The 19790-nt window shown below is 39.4% G+C and overlaps 1 protein-coding gene across 6 annotated transcripts in view; it reads right to left on the bottom strand.

Moving 5' to 3' along the window:
• The window catches only part of SFSWAP (splicing factor SWAP), a 63493-nt gene extending 43990 nt beyond the window's left edge, over window positions 1-19503 (bottom strand). Inside the window, exons 1-8 of one of the 6 annotated variants that reach the window (XM_072144412.1) lie at window positions 19234-19372; window positions 14221-14358; window positions 13647-13816; window positions 13033-13173; window positions 10590-10666; window positions 9207-9432; window positions 8551-8681; window positions 8161-8293 (exon numbers count right to left, since the gene is read on the bottom strand). In XM_072144412.1, coding sequence (XP_072000513.1) covers window positions 8161-8293; window positions 8551-8681; window positions 9207-9432; window positions 10590-10666; window positions 13033-13173; window positions 13647-13816; window positions 14221-14276 — 934 coding nt within the window. In that variant the 5' untranslated portion in view covers window positions 14277-14358; window positions 19234-19372. Of the gene's footprint in view, window positions 1-8160; window positions 8294-8550; window positions 8682-9206; window positions 9433-10589; window positions 10667-13032; window positions 13174-13646; window positions 13817-14220; window positions 16005-19233 lie in introns of those variants that run through there. The other 5 variants (XM_072144410.1, XM_072144409.1, XM_072144414.1 and 2 more) reach the window with 5 other exon arrangements.
• Window positions 19504-19790: the final 287 nt, after the last annotated feature.

Here is a 19790-nt window from a genome sequence, read left to right as displayed (position 1 = left end):
AAAGTCAAAAATGGCACTTTTGGTCATTTTGAAAAATATTAGTGATCAAAAGGTCATACCATCCCAAAAAGTGAAGCATTGAAAACATCATCAAAAGTATGAAAAAGTTAGTGCCAGATGATGGCAAAAAAGAAAAAAAAAATTGTACTGGAGGTTATAATTTTTGTAAATGTATAAAAACATTATAAAACCTATACAAATTTGGTATCCCCAGGATCGTACCGACCCAAAGAATAAAGTAGACATGTCATTTAGGTCGCACAGTGAAATCTGTAAAATCCAAGTCAACAAGAAGAAGTCAACGCAAATGCGTTTTTTCAACTTTTTCACTGAATTTGGAATTTTTTCCAGCTTCCCAATAAACGGCATGGAATATTCAATGCCATCACTATGAAGTGCAATTTGTTACATAGAAAACATTTTGTCAAAAGAGCGTTCTTTACGTGTAAGAATAAAAAAAAAAATTTTGAAGGTAGGGAGTGAAAAAAGGAAATTGGAAAAAAAAACAAAAAAAGGCCAGGTCTTTAAGGGGTTAAGCGCATAATCACAGTACAAGATTTGCCTGCTTGGAGATGTTGCAATTACCTTTCTCACTGTAAACCATAAGTATACAACCAGTAAGGCTGCAATGTCATGTGCTACATTATTTATTTGAACATTTTCAATATAAAACTGAATAATAGATATTCACAAACACATCTGGCAGCAAGTCATTTTGGTCACATATATTCAGTGAATATATTTAAAGGAAATAAGACATGAGACACCAAGGCCCACAATCAAATTTCTTCATAACACTCATCTCCGCTTAATATTAACGGAGCATCCATAGATTCCTATGCCTCCAGCCATCTTCCCAAATCTTGTTATATTTATATTGATCATTTCTGATTGGCTTGTACCAGTGATCGCATTTGAAGCACCATACCAGGAGACAACTCAGTTGTAGCTTTCCTGGTTAGTAACCCAACCCCACCCCACCGAGTATGCCCAGAAGACTCTTACTTGGCATAATGGAAGAGTTGCAACCCCTTCCCGAAGTTCAGCAAACGTCATGAAGCCCCGCCCCATTCTGAAATAAATTGCCAACACATTTAATCCCAGAAATCAGGTTTTTAGCCTCAATTATGTTTTTGGACATCATTTTGAATAACTATACAAAAAGGAGGTGCTGCCAAGATTTAGACTGTAGCTAAGCAATAATATGTTCAATAGGTTCTAATAGAGAAGCCTCGGAGGGCCAGACATCTCCTAAATAAGCCATGGCATAGCCTGTACTTATAGCTTACTGGTTACGGTTCGAGGAGATTGTGCAATGCATAGTTGGATTTAGGCCGCACACGCACAACAATTATGCTATGCATTTTACATGGTGTGGGCTGTTGATGTTTTTGCCACTGAATAAAACAATGTGTAACATCAGTGTGCATGTACACTTTATATTACCAAAACAAAAAAATTGTGATGGGAGACACTTTTACTGGCACAAGTTTGACGTGTCACTGCATGTGGTGTAAGCAACGAAGGGTCAACTCATTCTGTAACTGCACAGGATGCTGGGAAATTCTCTATATCTACTACATAATGAACAAGGCATTTAGTATGCTGTATGGATGGGCCAGAACCTGTGCATAATGTATTCACTGATGATTGTACAATCACTGAGGCAATTCTGACAAAGATTACAAGAGGAGATTGATGATGACGTTACTCACAATTTACAGTAATGAGTTCCTCTAACACTATGGTTTGGAATGAAGTTTTCCCCTTGTATGACAAATACACAGAATTGTTTCATTTGCCATTTCTAATAATAGTATGATTAGATGTAAAATGCAACATCTATCATAGAATTTATCATTAAAAAATAGAAATTATGATACTCAATAAATTAACCTTTTCACTTACATAAACGTCATGGAGAGCTAAAAGGGCTCATATGGTTAAAACAGTCAAAAAAAAAACAAAAAACAAAAACTAAATCAGCCGATTTCCATAGAATTGTTAAATAATGAATAAACCAGGTAAATCATAAACATTTAAGGCATCACCTCGTCCCAAAATGTCCTGTCTATTAAAATATAATAACGGTTATGTTGAACCTCATAAGGGAAGAAAAGCATCCAAATGTCTGAAACACCTTTTCTCCAATTTGCAACGTAGAACAAATTTAGCAAAGTGATCAAACGATCGTACAGTCCTCAAAATGGTAGCAGTGAAAAAGTCAGTTCATCTTGCAAAAAAAAAAAAAAAAAAAAAATGACATGAAACAGCTCCATCTTCTCCTCCCCAGGAGTCCTATACAGGATATATGAGTGAAACATGCTCAGTTGAATTTAGTGCCTTACTAGCAGCTACTATTAGGTGATATGAGGACTTGTAACCCTTTATCAGCAGGTATTGTTGGTTTGGGGAGGGGGGGGGTGGAATTCTGGTGACAGATCTTTAAATCCATCATGTCATTTGATTTCCCTACAAGATTCATGGCAGAAAACAGGTTGACAATGGTATTGCTACCATGGACGTGCAGGTACAGTTACTATGGATCTGCACATTGAACAGCACGTAAAAAGCAGGATTACAAAAACTCCATTCAATTGCCAATTGAGCAGAGAGGGCACCTAGATAAATGTTGGCAAAAAGCGGTAGTAATTTTATACTGATGGGTACAACTGGGTCTACCCAAACCTCTAGGCCAGTGGTGGCAAACCTATGGCACAGGTGCCAGAGGTGGCACTCAGAGCCCTTTCAGTGGGCACCCAGGCCATCGCCCCAGCACACCAGAATGGATTCAAAGTATCTTTCTGCAGTTCCAAGCAACTTAAAAGATGCTCCCTTCGGTAATATATTAAAGTTATTACTTCACTGCTTGGGACTGTAGGAAGAGGGAGAATGAGTAGATAGGGCTGAATTATCTTTTAAGGACCTCCTACTGGTCCCACAATTCTCTGTGTGCAGAGGGACACTGGAAAGAAGCTAAAATGATGCAAATTTTCCAGCTTGTCCTCAGGAGGCCAATATGATCAAAAGTTGTTGAAGAACAGGGAGCAATAAGTTACTGCTTTCATTTTTTGCTGGCACCTTGCGATAAATAAGGGGGGTTTTGGGTTGCAATTTGGGCACTCGGCCGCCAAAAGCTTCGCCATCACTGCTCTAGGCAATATGCACCACTAGACAGTCACAGTGAATATTCAGTACAAACTGCAGTGTAAAGAGATGATCAGTAAAACTGTAATGGATTGGAGCAGCGTTGTCCCAGCCATGTGGTAGGTAAGACATTATTATTTTCTTCTTACAGAGACAGCAGAATGCGGCTTCTTATACAAGCTATCACCATCTAAAGCTTTGGAGATAAAAGTGCACTTGGGAAGAAATGGCTGCGCGGTGTAAATAAAACTTCTTTCACTACATGACTGTTGTGACAGGATAAACACTAGTTTTGCAGAGTGTGTCACATTAGACAGCACAGAAGAAAATAATCCAATATGCCCTTGTAGATTTCAGCTGAATTTAACAGCAAATCGCAGGTTGAGCTTGAAGGAAATCTACCATCAAAATCCAGCATAAGCCTGGGGCATTTACTCATAGATCCAGGCACTGTGACTGTGGTAATCTTATATCTGTTACCCATGGCCTCTTTCCTTCTAAAATCAACTTTTAAAATTATGCTAATGGGAATAAGCTATGGGGAATGTTACAGAAGCCCTTTGTGCCCTGGCTTCACCATCTGCAGCACATTTTAGACTCACCCTCCACCCCTGACCTTGCTGTAATCTTGGCAGCAGTGAGCACACAGTGTGGGGAGGGAGCGCTCCTTCAGAATGTGATACTGAATGTGAAACTTCATCATGAAGGGGTTCTGGTAACACACCCATAGCCTTTCTGGCTAAGTAGCCAATTTTTTTTTTTTTTTTTTTAATAAGATTACCACAGTCACGGTCCCTGCAGCTATGAGCAAGTCTCCCTGGTTTTATCATGCTGGATTTTGATGGTAGATTTTCTACCATTAGAAGTTTCTTCTAGCTTTTTTAGATTTTTCTAGATTTTTATAGTTTTCAATATATTTTAAAATAACAAAATGAAACTCTTTGAGCTGGAAAAAATTTTTTTTTTTGTACTACTATATTCGGATGTCGATAGCATTTAAGAGTTGAGGCCAGTGGGAGAATTATCAGAAGTGTCGGAGCACACCTGTTTTTGTTGCCTATGGCAACCAATCAGAGCTCAGCTTTAATTATTTAAAAAGTTGTGGAAAAAAGAAAGCTCAACTCACAGCAGAACTGTTCTAGTTGCCCATGGCAACCAAAGGCTTTTGTTGTGCCTGCAGAGGGCTCAGCATGTGAGCCTTCTCCATACATCAGTTATGCGTCATTAAGGTGTAAAGCGGCTTATAAAGTAATACATACAGCAATACAAAATGGCAATGCAGCCGCCAATGCATCAAATAAGCCTGTACACCCCTGGCCTACAGCAGTCAAAAAAGCTTTTAGACTCCCATGAAAAAGTATAATCCTAAGAAACCATCCATGATAAGTGCAGTAAGCACTTCAAGAGTTTTCCATAAAGATTCTTATTACTTGGAAATTGACATTTCATATAAAGCCGAAACTTCCAGTGCTGTACGACTCCTTCCAGTGCTGGGGCATGATAAAATCACTGGAAAAAGCACCCTACAAGTGGCAGAAACAAAGATTTCTGGAGAAACTATTAGGAGGGAGCATTAATGGCCATATAAAAGGGATTAGGAGAAGTGCTGCTTATAACAAAAATACTAAAAGCCATAACAGCAACCAGGGGGAGAGAAAAATGGCCCTAAAGCCGTTAGAGCTACGGTATTTTTGAGCAATGCAAACTATACAGTAAACCATTCAATGTGGGACATGCATCTTTATTTTGATAGACAGGAGGCTGCATGGCATCTGCAGTTTGCCATAGTAAAAAAGTATTGTAGTATATGGTAGGAATGATCACACCACCTAGGGTTAAATTACCTTACAGTATCTAAAAAAAAATTTGTAAAAAACAAAAATCTATATATAAAAATTCATATTATAACATAATACAGTAAAAAAAAAAAATCAAATGTTAGGTACTGTCACATCTCAAAATATCCGACCTATCAAAATATACAAACTTATTGCCGGAGGTAAACCCCATAACAGAAAATGGCGCCAAATGTCTGAAACACTTTTTACACCATTTTACATCACATAAAAATGTAGAGGTTGCAGTCGCCAAATGGTAGCAATGAAAAAGTAATTTAATTTTATTTCAGAAAAAAATAACACCTCACACAGCTCCGTACACCAAACTATGAAAAAGTTATTAGCGTTAGAAGATGGTAAACTAATTTTTTTCTGTACACATTTGTTTAATGTAACTTCTTCGTAATGAGGGCTACTTCTATGCAAACCTAAGAGATGCATCATTATCACCTTTTTTTAGTGGAATGGTGAAGCAAAGTGCATCTGCAGAGGACAGAGGAGGTCAAAACCAAGCGACACATTACACTGGCAACACATGGAACATCTAACCAAGAAAGAATGCAGAAACGTCAAATTATTTTAGGTACCGTATTTTTTGGACTGTACGGTACACAAAAAATCCTTTGATTTTCTCAGAAATCAAAGGTGCGCCTTATAGTCCAGTGCGCCTTATATATGAACCATACTGACAGACAACAGCTGCCTTGAACTCTGCACAGGTCTGCCACCTGCTGGTTATTCCTTATAATCAGGTGCGCCTTATATATGAACCTAGATGTTTTAGCAGGCATTTATTGATGATGAGCCTGTACTTAAAGGCATTAGCCCAAGCTTTAAAGCACAACTAAACCATGCAAGCATGGATACCAAATATAAAATTAGCACAGTCACAGTGCCTGGAGCAATGAGTAAGTGACCCCGATTTATCAGGCTTGATTTCTTAAAAGAAAAAAAAATATCAAAATCCAACATAATCAACTAGGGACACTTCCTTATAGATCCAGGCACTGTGACTCTGGTATTCTACTTCTATTGTTGTAATATATGTAAATAATTGTTTTAATTTTATCACTTATTTCTAAAACTATCTTATACATTTTTTCTAATGAGACTGCAGGGCTCTGGAGGTGTTACCATAGCCCCTCTGTTCTGTAGAACACCCCTATTCCTTCTGCCTCCTCATAGTGGCTCTACTTGCAAACATCAGTTCTGACATCACTCCTCATCTGAAGTGTCGTGCACACACCATTCACTGGTGAAGCCAATGCAAGCTGGAGACAAGCGGGGGTCTCCTGCATCCTTAACTTTATTTGAGGGAAGGAAGAGAAGGAACAAAAGTGAATTTAGAAATAGTGTATTACAAAGTTTAGTATTATCATTTGCACTTTTGGATTTATGACATTTTGTTAATAACCATAGGTCCAACACCAACCACAAGAGCCCAGTTGCCCCCTAAGAAAGCAGCAGCACTCTCCTCTAGATCTCCTCCCACCAGAGACAGCTCTTAGAAAATCGCAAACAGTTTACTCCAGACTGGGAGGTAAGGTTAGCTGGGTTTACCAATATAGATGTCTGACCAATTAAACTGTCATTCAAGTCATTTGCGCCTGTTGTGCAAACAACAGAAAGAAAGAAAAAAAAAAGTGGCAAAAAGAAAGATAAGCCAAGTAGTAGCAATTTCATTTTTCACACAAATATTTCAAATACAGTTATTATTGCTCATATCATGTAATTAGAAGAATCAATATGATGAGATAAATAGTTCCTGCATGAAAATATCCCAACTTTATCTATAAGCCCCTTCCATCATGGAGGTTACATTTCTTACTTTATAGTGGTTTTGCCAGGCCTTAATGTGGACAAATTGACAATGTTCCAAATCATCATTTAAAGAAAATCTATCATCAAAATCAAACATGGTAAACCAAGGACACTTTCTTATAGACTCCTAATCTCCTTATATTTGGCCGCCTCCTCTATAAACAATTTAAAATTATGCTAATGGCCCAGGAGGGCTCTGGGTGTATTACCAGAGCCCCTCTTAACTGTATCTTATCCTGTGCAGGAGCACTTCCCACTTCCACTGTGTGCTGAAACTTCCTCTGCTGCAGTGAGATTACTGTACATCAGTCAAAGGGACAGGTGAAGTGCTGGGGTAGTGTAACAGCCTCTGAAGCTACAGAACAGCAGGACTCTAGTACCGCACCTAGAAACAGGCTCATTAGCATAAAAGCTCATTTTAGAAGAAAGGAAGCCATGGATACAAATATAACAACATTACCACAGTCACTGTGCCTAGATCTATGAGTAATCATGGTAGTTTTCTTTAAAAATCCTCCCATTACAGAAATTGGACAGAAAACGGACATGTGTTCACCCAGGACATACCTGTGCATAGCATAGAGCCAGGTGCAATATGGATGGGGTGATCGCTTCTCACCCCTCCACTCTCCATAGGAAGCTGACGGACGGCCATAAGACACTTCCTATCTTTGCCGGTGTTGCCACACGACTCCGCCAAGGTAGAATGGACAAAACTGTCATTCAAATGGATGACCGTATTGTCCACTGAAGAGAATGTGGCAGTGTGCTCCCATATAAAACTGTTACAATATGGGCATCACATGGTCGTGTAAATACGCCTGTGTGCTACGGGTCTTAGGATAAGCCACTGGTTGGGGTCTCTTATAAATTGTAAGACAAAGCTGCAATTTAAGAACCCAGCACTACACAGTCTAATCCAAAAGGAATTCTGACTCTGAATACATTCAATGACTCTGACTCTCAATACATTTGATCCAATACAGTTTGCACATTGTTGGTAGAACAAGTCCAGTTCAAAAGGAACAGATGCTGCAAGCAGCAATTAATTTTCGGTACACACAAAAGTAATCCGACAACAAATAAGCTCCAATTTTTATCAACAATCAGGTATGAACCAACAGTGAACAGGCATCTACAAAGGCACTTATTTATCAACTCCTAATGCAGTGCTATATATTTCTTTTTACCATTGTCCATTATTTTTTGCTTTATTAAGTATATCATTAAACAAGACTTAATGTCTCCTGTACTACTGATCTGACGCAAAAAAAGACAAAAGATGACCCTAAACAGAAGCTTTCAAGAGAATCCAAGTCTCCAAGGACTGGAAATAGACTCAACTCCCACTTACTGTCTGCTGTGCTTTCCGTCTCCATAGTAGGAGCAGGTGCTACACTGGCTGCCACCTGAGAGGCCATCTTCTCATTCTGGGCCTTTCTGACAAGTGCTGCAAGTGGGTGGTCAGGATCGATCACCTTTAAGGGCTGCAAAATATAAAAACAGAAACATCTAAGCTTGTCGAAATAGGATGCTAGGACAAGACATAAAAATGGAAACATCATTCATTGCACAAGTAGATAACTGCTGACATTTAAAAAGGAAAAAAGTCACACCAAAAGTCACACAAGCATTTACAGAAAATAACTAGTGAGCCAAGGCAAGCACAGACACGCTGAAAATAATAAGTTCACAGTTAAGAGGTTACATGGATTGTCACATGAAGGTATCAATATGATAGTACCTTGGTTATCTCTTCTAGTCTACTACAACGCTTTGAAGCAAAAAGACTTGGATGCAGGTAATCGCCATCATCATCGTCGTCATCATCATCTTCTCCATCATCATCTGCACCATTTTGGTCTGTGTTGGATTCTAGTAAAAGTTAACAAAATCAAAATTACATACAAAGCAAACTGTATAAAAAAAAAACCTTAATATCAACTTATAAGCAGACATATGCTGAACAGTTTACTGCCCAAACAGCTGGAGTTCCAAAGATGTGGAAAATGTATCAATATTACAAATATTATTTAATATTTATATAATGCTAAATATTAGTATTCACTAAAAATTACACATTACCTTTGCCTTTACTAATGGCTCTGTGTTTAATCATTATCATGCAAAATGGTATTAGGGCAGACATGAGTATTCAGAGGCTTATTGACCTCTCAATATTGTAGCAGGTGTTAAGGTGTTAAATCATAAAATTATGAAAGAACAATATGAAGTTTGTAAAGGTGTTAAAAGGTTTTTTACAAACCCCCTGGCAGCAAAAGGAGCACTGGAATTGTCTTTAAGCTAGTTTAAAAAAACTAAAATTACATGGAATACCATGATGTAGGAAGGTAACAACAGTAAGAAAATGGAACAAAATGGAAAAAAACTGATTCATACTTTTTTGGTCCTCACTCTGTTTACTTGTGTGTGAGGTATAGCGCCCCTCTTTCATGGCTTTCTGGATGTGCTTGTAATAAGGGTTGAGGTAGTGGTCGAAACGTAAAAAGTCAAACTGGGAGTTCCTTGCTTGTTTGGCTTTTAACATGATCTCAAACTGAGCACCCTGCTTGCAGACAAAGTTCGCTGTGCGTTCTATAATTGCGTGCATTTTTGCAGTGGGTGGCTGCCAAAAGAAGAAAAGGGAAAAAAGTTATTTCTAACATCGCATTCAACAAAATAAGAGAACAGGTTTTGAAATTCATGCTGGAGCAATAGGCCGAGCAGCTCAACAGCAGGTATAAACTTATTGAAAATGAAAAACGATACCTCCAGAATCCAAAATGAATAAAATTCAATACTCTTTATACTTCCATTAAAAAAAGCTGAACAAAGCAAAGGTTGCAGAATAGAGACCAGCCCGATCTGAACTTCATAACTCTTCAGTTCTTACTCATTGTCTGTATATTGTATTGCAAGTATAAACTTAGCCTGCGTTTACAAGGTGCCCCTGCGCTGCATTTTAACCCCGGTAACTGGGGGACATTGGTGCCTGCATGTCCAGGTCAATATTTGCAGTTCTGCTATGCGTTTCTTTAATGACAATATCTTTGGAAATTAAAAAAAATCAAATCAAAAAATGTTTACTTTGTTTTTTTCATGGCATTTGAAACTTTAAACTTGACAGGTTAGATTTATTAAAGTGGTTGTACGGAAAAAAAAAAAAAAAAAAAAAAAAAAAAGAAGAAGTGGTGGCCAGGAGGGCGCTGCTTTAAAAAATAAACATGTACTTAACTCCTCGCGTCCTCTGGTCTGTGCCCCATGCATTCAGGTTCCGGCCAAGTGATCGGCCACGTCCACCCGCCCCTATTGACAGTATTGTATATGCGGGACGGATGGGTGTCAGGTCCGGCTGGAAGCTGAATGCAGTGCTGCTTTTGCGGTATGTTTGCTTACATGGGGCACAGACCAATGCGACACCCAGAGCGCATCAGAAGGTAAGAACATTTTTTTTTTTTTTTTTTTTTTAAGCAGTCCCCTCACCACCACTTTTGTATTTTTGGAAAGTCTCAGACAACCCCTTTAATTACATTTTTTAATATAAAATTAGGAGATAACTTTTACCAAAATATGTTATAAATATGTACAGCATCATTCCATCACCCTTCCCCCAAGTTCAGCTGTGTGTTAAGTGAACTGTCAATCACTTTACATTTCTAAAGGTCATAAGTGTATATTGTGGTATCACTAAGAAATGCATCTTCACTATTATCCGTGCTGCAGCAGCATTTTACCAAAGTGAAAAAAAAAAAAAAAAGAATACATATCCGATTTTCTGCTTACCAGTTCGACATCAGGTGGAACATTTAACCCTTCAGGTGCAATGAAAGGTTCTTCATTATCTTCAACATCACTTGAGTCTATAAAATCAAGAAAATGTAAAAGTTATAAACTGGTAGATATCTGGCAATATACACGTCTACAATATTTATTACCGCATCATTCAAAAAACTATCAAATAATGATTTTATTTTCCTGTAGATTAAGTGTACAACAATAAAAAGTAAGCTTCTTATGTTAATGAGCGCACATAAGAAAATGGTGTAGAATTATTTGGCTGCACTCTTGGTATATGCAACATGACGATGGAGGTGGGGGTAATATCAAGCAATTACGCACAATGAATTGATAAATTCCCCCAATTGTTTTTTTTCTGTAAAGGCAAATCAGACCAAGTACAGGATGGGTGGCCATGATTTGCACCAGCTCAAGTGGAAAAGGCAATTTATGGATAAAATAGTGGGGAGCCATATACAGTAATACAGGAACCAGGGCACATGCAGTAGTCTGCAGGTAAATCAGCCCTGACCCAATACACTTGCAAGCATAAAAAAAAAAATAAATAAAAAAATAGTGCTGCATTATTGCTCCATTGTTTGTTTCTGACCACAGAGCTCATACAAACATTATTGATTTGGGTGGCATTTTGAATCTGTCAGACTCCAATTTATATGTATTATGAAATGAAAAACTAAAATTAATGTCACCAACAACTCACAAGAAGTGTGCGTAGAAGGAAATTTTAATTTAAACAATAGGTCATTTTCTGATGACACATTCCCTTTAAGTTAAACTGTGCATAAAAGATCAATGCTAAAAACTGAAAAAAAAACATAGAAAGAACAAATCCCCAAAGTACTCTGAACAACTGCCTACGTTCATGTATTCCCACTCACCTAGATGAAATCCAGAGCGCTAGAGACAGTCATTAGCATATCCAGCAGAGTAGACGGCTCGGGAAGTCATTTGAGGCAAAATGTGTTATGTTCTAAACTGACTAATTGGACAAGGCGAGTGACTGCAGCACAAAACATGACATTTACAATTATGGGAGCTGTTCTGGGACTGTAGGAGTTAATACAGACACTGAGAACTGTTGGCGGTTCTTAAAAAGACACATTGTTTACACTCCCGCGTAAATGTCAGAATCAAATTGGAAAACCCTTTATTGACATGAATAATGTGGTTCGAAGAGGCAGAATGAGCCGCTACCGATTCAACCATATGAAAAATTGCCAATCACTTCAGTTATTTTCCCCTCTCTGCCTTATTACTCAGACTCCGTTCATCAAAAATGCTTACATTTGGCCAATTTGCAAAATCAAATCTCTGCAAAAAAAAAATATTAGTACGAGTCCAAGGAAAAATGTATTTACCCAGGGTCAATATAACAATTGTTCCCAATGAATACTAATCAGGCAAGATGAAAGGAATCGTCCAACCCATTTATAAAGGCATTATACAGCGAAGGGACATCAATTATTTTGATGTCAAGATAGAAAATCTATCATCAAAATCCATCATGATAAACCAGGGACACCACAACTGTGGTAATCTTATTATATTTGTTATTCATGGCCACCTTCCTTCTAAATTAAACGTTTACAATTATGCGAATGAACATAGGTGCAGCAGATTCACAGGCTGTTACAATGAGCAGAAGATGTCTCACCCTTCCCCTGCTCTCACCCTCCCCCAGCTTTTAACAGCATGTTAAGCTTATACTTGTTATCCATGGCCTCACTTCTTCAAAAATAAAAAACTTTTTAAGTTAAGCTTATGAGCCTGAGGCGGTGCTTCCAGAGCTGCGTTCACACGTTCAGTTTTTCAAATTCAGTTTTCAAAGATGTCATATAGAGGCTGAAGCCTCTTGAATGCGTCAAAAACGCATCAAAAACCGCAATGCATCGTGTGAACGTGCCCTTACAGTGTTAGGAGTCTAAATTTGGGTAATATAAAAAGAGGTTTTGTGGGATAAAATTAATAAGGACCTTTTCTAACTATATCAGCACGATGTAGATTGTAAACATGTAACAAGAAGCAGACAGCTCCATTCTCTTTGTCGTGGCTAAATTTAATATCAGAAGTTTAGTTCCCATTCAAATTAATGGAAGATTATCTACAGCAAACTGGTCTGACTACACAGAGTATGGAGCTGTGGTGGCTGCTAAAAATTGCTTACCCGTGGACCTTTATTCCCCATTAATCTGATATTAATAAACTGTTTAATGGATAGGTTGTTTCAGGTCAGCTGCACCCAAACGTGTTTAGCACATGGAAACAGACCTTTATATGCTGGTCCGATATCAAAGGCCAAACTGAATGCATTGTAGTTTTGTGGGATCGGCTGACCATACGGTGTCAATACCACAGGTAAAACATGTTTGTGTACAGCTAACCTCAGACTGGGAGATCCCCTTTAACATTTATTGCATTAAATCAATACCTTTGTCATCCTTGTCTCTCTGCGGTTCCTCTTCCTCTGTGGGTTGTGAAGGATCATAGTAGTCACTTTTATATTGGAAACCCACGGAGTTATACATTCCATCCTCTGCCAGGGCTTCACTTAGCCGCTTGTATTCTTCCTCTTTAAGGGAAATAACAAAACAGATTAAAATAATCCAAACAAACAAAAACACAATAGTCATGCTACAGCACGCTGCATGAAAGCCGTTACTCCAGTCATGTATAAATACTTCACATTATGAACAGGAAAAAAGGCAAACTACTTTTCCTGACATGAGAATTTAGTAGCGAACATGCATGACAAAGCTCAGGTTTCTGAAGGTTTGTCTGCGACTTGTTGCTCTTTGTTTCTATAATAATTAAGAAAAGTGAGTTTATTCCAATGCACAGATAAGCTGGGAATAGGCAGGCTCTACAAATTAAACTATCCTGCGGTCCACATTCAGAGAGCTGTTTCCATTCCAATGGGTACTGTCAAATAGATAATATCAGAAAGAGTGAGTATAGAATCATCAAGATACCAGTCATATTTATATACGGTCAAATAAAAGAAAGGGTTATTTTAAGGCACAGGTTTTGTAAGTATAGATGTACCTTGCCTTGCTTCCTCTTCAAGCAAGTCCGTATGCAACGCTAAATACCTCTCTTCATCACATAAAGCCTCAATTCGGGCCTCCTCCTCAGATAAATTATAGTTTCTGTTCCATGAGTTGTGTTCTGCGTCATATTCAGAAAGGTCATGCAGATGACCACGTCCATCATACCTGCAACACGAAGAAGATGGTCACTACATTGTCCCTGAAACTTTCATACTTCATGTTAAGCACTTACCTGACTAACCCACCCTGCCATAAAACAGACCCATTACTGAGGTCTTGCATTTACTGCAGAACTATAGTTTCTCTAACTGCTTAGAGTCTGGAGGTTCAGCTGTACATTTTGTAGATTGCTCTATCAATGTAAAACTTAACTTGTGTAACTTGTCTGGCTTCTTTAGAAATAGATCAGAATAGAAGAATGCCAGCTGGCGGTCTATGAAAAACTCTTACCGTATGTTGTTTTTTGCCATCCATTTATTTAATTACTAGTAAAGTTTACTTTACTTTGTTTTTTGGGGGAATCTGGAAACTTCTAATGTACATTCACACGAACCCGAACACATAAATACCTATCCGTAAGAACCAAACGCTGGAAATTTTCTCGCTTCTTTCTGCTAGTCCGCATCTCTCAGCAGAAATCTTCGCCGTAGAAAACGTGGATCCCTTGGTGGTAAAATCATGGCTAGGTTCGACCCTTAGCCAAATGGCTGAGGAAATAAGTTCTTGTTATGTAGTAGAGAGACACACACATACATGGAAACAGAACATACATATGTAGTTTAAGGAGGCTTAAAAAATAGAAACCAAATGCGGTGACATTGGAAGCTATTTTATCTTTTGGAGAAACAATAAAATGGAAAATGTTATAGAAGCTGATCATATATTATTGTATAAATAAATGGGCAAACACTGATCTACTCCGCTGCAGAAGAAGGGTAGCAGTTACTGAGAAGATGGTCCACAAAAAGCCTCCTTAACTACGTGATTTACTAAACTGAAGGCTTGCTTTAGTGTTTCACTGAAACATGCCAGGAGTCTATCAAGAAGGCCTTGCCACTTAGTAGTGTTTATACCATTGAGAACGTATCTACTTTCCATTTGAGTAAAATCCAGAAGATGTCATTGCCCTTGGCAAGTCTGCCTTATCACCCATTACAGTCTGTGTAACTCTTCTATACCATTACAGTCATTGCCAACTCAAGTATTACACCGAAAGATGTATCAAGTACTCAAAGCTGGAGATGAGCAGACCTAATGGTCAAGTTCGCCCACCCGACCCAAACATATTGCCGGATTGGGGGCCACACAACCAATCCGACAAACTGGTGCCTTTAGCAACCAGCCATGGGGCATCAATTTTTCCAAATTCGACCATAGAGTCCACTCATCTCTACTCCCGGCCTCTTCCCTGTCCAGCAATCATTCATTTCTGATGATATTTCTGTTTCAGTAAATAATAGTTTTCCTTTTCATTTTTAACTACTCTCAGATAACACATTGATGTACAATATCCACAGTATCAGTGTATGCAGGGACATCCTCCCCTAAACGGTAACACCCACTTGCCAATTGATTCATTAATTTCTCCAAACATAGCAATGCCGAGTAAGAAGAAAAAAGTTGTACAATTGCTACTTCATTGGGAATACAATTATTGGCTAAATGTTAGGATGGCCAACAGGTCATATCTAACTAGAATACGCACCAAGAAATTTCACCCAGACTACTGGTATGAAGCAGCAACTGGAAGGCTCGGACTCAAATATCCCCAATTTTTATTAAAACGTACCAAAAAAATAGACCGTAGTGAGTCATATGACAGACTTCCAAGCAACAAAACATCTGCTGGAAGGTAAAAGTGCACATGAGAGGCACGCTAGAGTACACAGGCATTATGCTAAATCTTTTTCAAGTGAAAAGAATAAAATGGCTTTTGCGCAAACAAAACTGTAAATATCTCTACGAAATAAAAATGATTTTCATGAGAAAAAGATTTCATCATTTGCCATTTCCCAGCGGACAATGGGGCTGTCCATCCATGAACAAACCTCTTCCTATACAGTACTGAAAATAAAAGCATTGCATAAGTGTAACATCAAGCTCAATAAAGAAAGGTGTCCTGCATTGAAAAGGTTAAAAAAAACAACCATCCTAAATCCAAACACTTTATATGTTAATCCATACCAAGCAAATCTGTGCACTTCCAAAAGTAGAAATTCAAGGGAAAAGCAAGTAGTCCTACAGCTCAATGGAGGAATAGGACCCCCTTCTAGGGATCGGTGAGGAACTAAACTCGGGACAGTGCCTCTAAAGGTAAAGGTCTCAACGACTAGAAATAATGTGCCCACTGAATGAACCCAGAAACCCTCCCTCCCACCCCGACAGCCTGACCTCAGGGCCAAGTGCAATGTACAGGGACCAATGGCACTAAATTAAGAGTTTGGAGCAGTTACCAGGGTGAATAGCAATGCACAATATTAAGAAAAATGACAGCGATGACTACCAAGTACCAAAAGCTCCCAGCGAGGATACATGACAGATTCACAGATAGGACTGTTCACATGACCAATAGCTTCAGCCATTATACCAGAGACCCCTGTAAACATGACCCACCTCCAGAACAATCCCATACTTATAAAACATTTCAAGAAGCCTTTAACCAAAGACTTCAGCATATAATCTGGACCTTTTCTACCAAAATGTAATAACAACATCTGTCAACTAAGCCTTTAAATGCCAAGGACATAGCAAATATTTGTCACCGCTAAAAAATTAAGGAAGAGGTAAGATTATTTTCCAACATTGTCGAAAAAAAAAACCAAGCATTCAAAATTCACCAAGATTCCCCTCAGAACTACTGAGAGAGAATACTTTCCAACGTACTTTACAGGGCTTGGCTTATACTAAAAGGAATGAGAAGGAAATCAGGTGAATGACCACCCCAGCCTCATGTAAATACACCCACAACCACATCTACCACCAGGATCAAGGATTGTAAACACTGCTATACTGGTACCCTCCCCCTCTGGAATCATCTGCTCTTCTTTTAGCGTCCAATTCCCTGGCTTTTACAAAAAAAAAAAAAAAAAAAAGAAGCCTCAAATCTATGCAAATGTGCCTCAGGGGGTCCATATGATCCTGGAACCCCTCCGACTCATTTGCATAATTGTTAAAGACTTTTTTTTCTTAAAGACCAGGGTATTGGAAGCTTAAAGGAAACCCACCACTTCCGATGGTGGTTATAAGCAGCAAATGTCCTGCACCAGCTCAGAGTGAGCTGGTGCCGGCGCTTAATAAAGTGTTTAAACGCTTTATTAATCTTTATATAGGAAGTGGTTTCACCGCACCGTGGTTCGCGCGCAGCGCACCATGCATGCAACCGTGCGTTTGCCTGAATAGGAAGTGGTCGCGAGCATGCTGCGGCGAGCAAGGTGGGGTGAAGGTACTTATATATAAAGATTAATAAAGCGTTTAAACACTTTATTAAGCGCCGGCACCAGCTCACTCTGAGCTGGTGCAGGACATTTGCTGCTTATAACCACCATCGGAAGTGGTGGGTTTCCTTTAAAGAACAACGGATACTCCCAGAGGAGGCACACACCAGTGTGCTTGGTCCTGCAAAACCATTTACTTATTGTGGTCCATAACAAGAAGATCAAATCTTTAATAACAATCGTAAAGCCACAATGATTGCTACATGAAGAGAAAACTGTCTAACAACTAAATATAGTAGGTATAATATGATAGCACATCTTGTCACCCTCTGCAAAAATCAGGACATTTGTCAATTTCACAAGGGAAAAGTTTACATCTGAGCTTTGTTCTCACGATGTGAAGACATGGTGAACTTCACTCCTGTAACGGCCTACACCTTACACAGCCAAACTGCTATGCTGAGTCCAGCTGCATGGGGTAGAGACTGGTAAATCCAAGGCAATGCAGGAAGCAGATTTAGGTCAGTTGTATTTGTTCTGACATACTTGTTCCATATGTCTGCTGGATTTACTGGCCTGTACTTACAAACCTTGAATTGAACCTTGTATGTCCCAAAAAACACGGAGACAGTTTCCCAGCGTTCAACAAGCATTAAACATAAGGCCTCATACAGACGTATGAAGATGAGAGAAGCATAAGGCCTGGTAGCAGGTTTAAAAACCGCTCTATCCTTTGTGGCAAAACCGCCCAGCTCTGTGACACACATTGGGGCACATTTACTTAGAACATTGCAAATGTGCCTGTGCAGTGTGTGCCAGATTAAGGATTTCTGCTGCACGTTCTTCATGAACTTGGCACCCTCTGCACTTCTCAGACAGATTGCACCACTTACTTTTTGGTGAACATTTATCATTGGGCGTGTGACACAGTTCTGTCGGACTTTGCATGTAAAATCTGGCGAACGTTCCGACTGAGCACCGAAACGCCCCCTTCAGTCCAGGAATTTGTGTCACATGAAGAATAGTGGAGAGTATGCCACAAAGTGTAGCATCCGCCACAACTGTGTCAATTTTCACAATGTACCAGGTATCTATTTTCCTAAAACATATGGATAATTTCTGAAATTTTAACACTATATTTGATAACAGTGGTCAGCAGAGCAAAGCTTGATATGAGAGCCGCATGTTATCTCCAATCATGTTACTGACACCTCAGGCACATGTAATGTAGACTAAACCCCTCTTCTATTTTTGGAAGCCTACAGAGATGCTCAGCATGGCTTCTAATAAATCATATACATAAAGACACCGCCCAAAGTTACTTATAGGCCAGTTAACCCTTTCACAGAAAGACTCCCGTTACATCAGACTTTGCTGTGCACTCATTACCAGAAAGGTCTGCATCCATCATAGGCACGCACACACATATACCATTAGAAGGGACCCTATATATGAATACTAGGAAAACAGAGTAGGCAATATAGTTATCTTACTGGAGCCTTTATTACTTTAACCCCTTGTAATCAAACATGAGCTGACTTATAGTTTTTATTTGGGTTAAGCCCTGTGACTGGGACATATTGTCAGACCAACAGATAACCAGGGCCATGGCTAGCTGCAAGGGGCTTCAATCTGCCATACTGGCTTTCTGGATGCCAGTCTGGCATTACGTCCGGTTTGCGCAGCTGGAACTGAACCTAAACTAGGGGTCCGCTCATTTCTACTTGTAATTATACTCTTACAATAACCTAGTCTCATTACTATAACATAGATATGGGAGTACAAAACTATAAAACGGCCATTACTTGTGCCATACAAGTCGCACTGTGTGGCCATGTGGTTTCATGCATACTGTGCCACACTGGCATGTAGATAAGGGGTTAATTATGCCAGCTTCGAGGGATTTTCCACAGACGGGTGACTTGTTTCATAGGTTCTGTACAAACACAGGAGGGTCACCATTATCATTCATATCAGGTACATACTGCCTATATATGGACGGTGTACACAGCTACAGTGACACTACACAGAGCCGCAGACACGGACAAGGCACCATTCACACCGCACTGCAGACCATTCCAGCAGCTACTGAAAACATTAGGTGCAGATGAGGTTACGTTATGCAATTGTCATGAGCGCCCAACCGACCTATCAATGAGAATCTGCTTATCTCCCATCCACGGGATCAGGTGCCTCCCCTGCTCGTGGTACAGGGCCTTCTCATCGTCCCGGAATAGCTTGCAGGCATAGCCGAAGACCAGGAGCTCCGCCACCGCCGCCGTCTTCCCGCTGCTCTTCTTCCGTGCAGTCCCGGAGAACATCGCGCCGCTCCAGTAGATCCGGCCTACAGAAGGAAAGCAAGCCTCCGTCACTGCAGCACAAAATGGAGAAACTCGCACTTCCGCTCATTCCTCACGGCAGATTCGACACTCTCATGTGTTCCGCCATGGTCTTTTTGCACCCAAAAAATAATTATTCTACAAATATACTTTCTGTAGGTAGCGAGTATTCAATATAACAAAACTATGCTTTTAGGGGTGTTTTGGTTATTTTTTTGCCCTCGCGAAAGTGCCTTATTGGAAATGAAGCTTCACGTCATTGAGCAGCTGTTCAGGAGGGGAGTGTCAGCGTAGGGGCCAGGGGTCACACTGTATTAACTGCAGTTTTGTGACCTGCTATTCACACAGTCAATTAAAGATTGTGAT

This window comes from Engystomops pustulosus, chromosome 1, assembly GCF_040894005.1.
Source record: "Engystomops pustulosus chromosome 1, aEngPut4.maternal, whole genome shotgun sequence".
Taxonomy (NCBI): domain Eukaryota; kingdom Metazoa; phylum Chordata; class Amphibia; order Anura; family Leptodactylidae; genus Engystomops; species Engystomops pustulosus.
The sequence above is the reverse complement of the archived record's forward strand: the minus strand, read 5'-3'. Positions and strand labels throughout refer to the sequence as shown.